The 6000-nt window shown below is 40.2% G+C and overlaps 1 protein-coding gene across 3 annotated transcripts in view; it reads right to left on the reverse strand.

Annotated features, from left to right (window-relative positions):
• itpr3 (inositol 1,4,5-trisphosphate receptor, type 3) overlaps positions 1-3052 on the reverse strand; it is a 310863-nt gene extending 307811 nt beyond the window's left edge. For all 3 annotated transcript variants that reach the window (XM_073030432.1, XM_073030433.1, XM_073030431.1), the window contains exon 1: positions 2524-3052. In XM_073030432.1, the coding sequence (XP_072886533.1) occupies positions 2524-2612 (89 nt within the window). In that variant the 5' untranslated portion in view covers positions 2613-3052. The remainder of the gene's footprint in view (positions 1-2523) is intronic.
• Between the last annotated feature and the right edge of the window lie 2948 nt (positions 3053-6000).

Below are 6000 nucleotides of genomic sequence, written 5' to 3' on the forward strand. Positions count from 1 at the left end.
AAGTTAACAAATATGACGTCACATGCCAGTGATAATAAACCTGATTCTGATTCTGATATCTAATGGCCTACAATAATTTCTGTATTTGTACTCCCAACCCTCTTTGCTTTCTAAACTTTTTTCTGATTCCTCACTGTTTGAAAAAAACAATCAAATCTACGTGAGGACAAAGTGGATGATATCACACTTGGCATTGATTAATTGCACAATCAATGGTGCTAGCTACATAATTTGTCCATTCCTTTTGCAAACTCCTTCGCCTACATTTCCAAAATTACAGTCATCTACAAACTCCTTATTGTTGATCCAAGTAACAAATAAATATGATGTAATGTTAAGTGGCTGATACAGATCCCTGGGGTGGGGGGGAATAAAAGATTATAATTAAATAGACATCAAATCTTTATTGTTCAGTTGGATCTTGCTGTGTGTGGATGAGTAGCCTCACATCCTACAAAAATAGGTACCAGTAAGATATTTCAAATTGAAATATTCCAAGGACACAAAAAAAACAAATACAAGTTTGCAATGATATCTGTTAAATCTCTTGAGCATGATCACAAATGTTACAATTTAGCATTGTATAAATTTCACACATTTAAGCTAATAAAAGATATGCCCAATGATTTCTCAGTTTAAAGCTAATTTCCTTCTAAGCACTGTCACTGTGCCCTTCAATTTTTTTGTACTTTTTCATAACTTATAGTTTTAACGTATCAAAATATTAAAAGTTTGGTCCACATTTTTACTTGTTTGCATAGATAATGTTGCAGCTGGTCCACTTTGATGAGAGGAACACCAGCCTTTTCTCCAAACGAATGTAAGACCATAAGATATAGGAGCAGAATTAGGCCATTTGGCCCACTGTGTCTGCTCCACCATTCCATCATGGTTGATCTAATTTTCCTCCCAGCCCCAACCTCTTGCCTTCGCCCCGTATCCTTTCGTGCCCTGATCAATCAAGAATCTATGGACCTCTTCCTTAAATATACTGTACATAAAGACTTGGCCTCCACAGCTGCCTGTGGCAAATATTCCCAGATTCACCACTCTCTGGCTAAAGAAGTTCGTCCTCATCTCCATTCTAAAAGGATGCCACTGTATCTCTGAGGCTGTATTCTCTGTTCTTAGACTCTCCTCCCATAGGAAACAACCTCTCCACTTCCACTCTATCAAGGCCTTTCACCATTCAATAGGTTTCAAAGAGGTCACCCCTCATTCTTCTGAATTCCAGTGAATACAGGCCCGAAGCAATCAAACACTCTTTGAACTACAAGCCATTCAATCCTGGAATCATTTTTGTGAACCTCCTTTGAACCCTCTCCACCTTCTAAGATAGGGCCCAAACCTGCTCACAAAATTCCATACGAGGCCTCGCCAGTGCTTTATAAAGTTTCAAAATTACATCCTTGCTTTTATTATTCTAGTCCTCTTGAAATGAATGCTAACATTGCATTGCCTTTCTCGCCACAGATTAAACCTGCAAATTAACTTTTAGGAAGTCCTGCACAAGGACTTTGCATCTCAGCTTTTTTTGTATTTTCTCTCAATTTAAAAGATAGTCAACCCATTCATTTCTTATACCCAAGCGCACGGCCATACACTCCCTGACAATGTATTCCAAATGCCCTTCTGTAGCCTATCTACTTCCTCAAAACTACCTGCCCCTCCACCTGTCTTCATATTGTCTTCCAGCGCTGCAACAAAGCCATCAATGCCATCATCCAAATTATTGACATATAATGTAAAAATAATCAGACCCAACATAGACCCCCGTAGAACGCCACTAATCACCGCTAGCCAGCCAGAAAAGGCTCCCTTTATTCCCACTGGCTGCCTCTTGTAAAACCATGTCGTTTTCTTGGAGAAATACCCCTTTTTAAATCAGCTGCACCTCAAAATCTAAGATCTACCAGTGTGGTAGATCTCTCAGTGGTCATCTCTGTTAAATATGTGTCCGCTTTTGGGGGGAAGAAGGGGGTGGTCTGCAGTGTAATGGGAAAAAAACTGTGAAACTAAGAAAATAGCAAATTAGAATAGATTTAGAAAATCTTGGTACAGTATTTTAAAACATCCTTTCTTATCCTTGGAACATCCAAAGTGGTATATTACATGTAAAAGTCCGTATGCTAGGAAAGTTCTGGAGGTAAGCATGTAAGCAGCAGTGAATTATTTCGAATAGCAAATTTTCAGGACAACTGTAAAATATATTACATACACTGTAGACCAACGCCAGAACAGGGGCACAATAAGAAATAACTTTTGAATTTGTTTAATTCTCAGCTTAAACCTATTGATCTGTGACAAACATTCAGCTTCCAATTTAACTAACAGTGACGGGCGTTAGGACCCAGCAGAGTCACTGAACTAAAGTTTTTGCTGTACCTACACAACCCTTCCACTTGAACTATGCACCCAGAAAAGATCGTAGTCGAACTTTGCTTGAAGTTTTGAAAGCCTGCGAACGAGTGCAGCAGGCGGCCGGGCTTCGCGGTGAGTGCAATAGAATGACTGGTCGCTTACCCCAAGGTACTAATGAAGCCATTCACGGAACCTTCCGCGTACAGAGACACGATGTCTCCAATATGCAGAAAACTTGACATTTCAGACATTGCGCTCCAGTCTCCGTGCAGTCCCGCTGTCTTCAGTTGGAAGATTCACAGCAACCCACGTGGGGAAATCATGAGCTGGAGCGAGAGTTTCGACCAGAAGTTTAAACTCTTGCAGGCAAGGATGCAGCCTGCCGCCCCGACATCTCTCCACTTCACTGTCAATATCCAGCGAGGGAGGCAGAGATCAAAACTGAGCTGCGAATATTTGCATGAGCGTTCCTCCGACTATGTGGCCACCTGCGTCCAATAGAAAGGCAGAAATACGATACAGGAAGTTTTACAGTATCTGCTGCAACTTCTTATCCGCAAATAGTAACAGCCCCGTCTGATCTACGGCGAAAACCAAAATCCGAATGTGAAACCAATGCTTTTGCACCGAAACCATCGCATTTAAAAACTGCGTTGTCCAAGGGGTATGGGCTATAACAAAATGAAAAGATACCAAATGAGCAGTGAACATTTAAAACTGACATCAGTGTTATCTTGGGGGGGTACACCGGCATCTTCACACGCGCGCGCGTGCGCGTCTAGTTGAGTTGGGTTATTTTCAGAGAAAAGGAAAAGCAAAAGGCGTTTAGAACAGCTTCACCGTGGTTTTCATTTGCCTCAAACCACGAAGCTTGTTATCAGCTGAACTCTCCTGGCTTCAATGGAAGTTGCCGCCCATGTAGTAAACATTGCTGTCCACGTTATAGAACTCAAACATAACTAATCATGAATGAGAAATGTATAAAACTAAATAATCATATTAAAGCCCCAAAAGAAACAGTCAAAAAGTTGGTAGTTTCAGAATGTTATTTCTCAAGTTTGTTTACTAAGTGCATATCCGATACTTAAAACATAACTAATTCGCCAATATATTAGGATGTATCTGCAAAGTTTCTAACTCCTGTTGGAAAAGATTTGAGTAATTAAGTTTCCCCCCCCCCCCCCTATTAATTTGCCGATTCCACATCCAATTGTTGCAGTGTGGGGGAGTGGAAAGAGGCTACCTGGAGGGTGATAGGGCAATCCAGGAGTGGGTCACCTTCCAGCCAGCCTCTTTCCCCTCCCCCCGACGTTCACTCTCAGTCTGGAAGGGTCTTGGCCCCAAACTTTGTCTGTTAACTCTTTTCCAGAGACGCTGCCTGATCTTGTTGCGCTCCTCCAGTGCATGGCTTTGGACTTCCAGCATCTGCAGAAGTTCTCGTGAATTTGATTATATTATTATTTTAAACTAAAACAACTTTAAAATTTGAACTTTATTTATCCCAGGGCAAAATAAGTTAATCGATCAATCACCAAGACATTACACTACGGCATTTTGTTCACATACTGGCTGTTCCAAAGACACTTATATTTCTCAGCTTTATTTGACTCTTCCATGTGTTTTCCCTTGTTATCACTCTTCAATTATACACAATTAGCATAATTTTTTAAAAGTTTGTACATTTGCTATTTTTTCATTGCTCCTACCCTAACTGAACTCGAATGAAACGCATGCAGTGAAATTGTTTGAAAGTTTGCTTTAGTGTTCTTAATGAATAGACACTGAACTTCAGCCTGTGTGCATCAAAGGCCATAGGAGTGGTTCATCTGATCTGCTTTCAATGGACTCTTTTTTTTAGGTAATCTGAATTGTGACTCATGACGCGTACTCTATCGTTATCATGACTTCAATATGAATCAACTTTGTTCACTGTAAACTCATTAAAAGTAAACACTCCTCGACAAAATTCAGATAAAGAGTATTAGACACACTGGCATAATTGTAGTGTGTAGACCTCATATGCTGGATTTGAGTATAAGTTGCAGGCTACATAAGGAAACATGATCAAAATCCTAACTTCCCTCCAAAATTTCATTCCTCTCATTTATATTTTTGATCTACCTTTACATAGAAGCATAGAAATCAACAGCACATTACGGGCCTTTTGGCCCACAATGTTGTGCCAACCATGTAACCTAGTCAAGAAACTACCTAGAATTTCTTTCCCTCATAGCCCTCTATTTTTCTAAGCTCCATGTGCCTATCTAAGAGTCTCTTAAAAGACCCTATTGTATCTGACTCTACCACATTCGCTGGCAGTGCATTCCACACACCCACCACTCTCTGTGTGCAAAACTTACCTCTGACGTGCCCCTTGTACCTGTTTCCAAGCATCTTAAAACTATGTCCCCTCATGTTAGCCATTTCAGCCCTGGGGAAAAAAAAACTCTGACTATCCACACGATCAATGCCTCTCATCATCTTATACACCTCAATCAGGTCACCTTTCATCCTCCATCACTCCAAGGAGAAAAGGCCAAGTTCACTCAACCTATTCTCAAAATGCACACACTCCAATCCAGGCAATCTCCTTGTCAATCTTCTCTGCACGCTCTCTATAGCATCCACATCCTTCTCATAATGAGGTGACCGGAACTGAACACAGTACTCCCAGTGGAGTCTAACTAAAGTGTTATACAGCTATAACATTACCTCACAGCTCTTGAACTCAATCCCAAGGTTGATGAAGGCCAACATACCATACGCCTTCTTAACAATACTGTCAACCTGCCCAACAGCTTTGAGTGTCCTATGGACAAGGACCCTATTTTCTTGCTGATCCTCCACGCTGCCATGCCTCACCATGAAGTGTATGCCTTTGCCAATTACCTCTCCTTCCCAGAGAACAGTTTTCCAATTATATGCATGAGTCCAAAGAATAATCTTTTCCCCCCACATTTCTCGCAATATATGGATTATCGCTGCCAAGGCTGCAGTGCTCAGGAAGTTTTTTCCCATCATAGAGTCTCCAATAACCAGTACAGAACAGGTGGCCATTTGCCATGCTACAGGCTTGGCTGATTAACTCAGTTTCGTTCCATTTAGAGCTTCCAACAAAGACTTCATAAACATCTCCTCTCTGCCTCTCTTTTCTTCTTAAGAAAGCCTTTTTAATAACTCACAGAGCAATTAATAACAAAGCCAATTCATATCATTGCACACATTCAGTAGCATCATATTGCTAACCCACAACTTATAATTTCCATTGGGATCCTGGTCACTAAAATAAAGGTTAAATAATATAAATTTAGTGGAGATACAGTATAAATAAGCATAATAGCAATGATTTATCAAGGATTTACATTTAGAATTGTTGCAACACATGTACTAGGATCATTAAAATATCACAGACAGATATAGAAAGCTCTATATGCAAAAAGTTTAATGCAATGCCAGTCTTTAAATCTAGAGCAGCAATATACTGTGGCATGCAAATGTTTGGGCACCCCTGGTCAAAATCTCTGTTACTGAGAATAGCTAAGCGAGTAAAAGATGACCTGATTTCCAAAAGGCATAAAGTTAAAGATGACACATTTCTTTAATATTCTGACCAAGATTACTTTTTCATTTCCATCTTTT

This window comes from Hemitrygon akajei, chromosome 27, assembly GCF_048418815.1.
Source record: "Hemitrygon akajei chromosome 27, sHemAka1.3, whole genome shotgun sequence".
Classification (NCBI taxonomy): Eukaryota; Metazoa; Chordata; class Chondrichthyes; order Myliobatiformes; family Dasyatidae; genus Hemitrygon; species Hemitrygon akajei.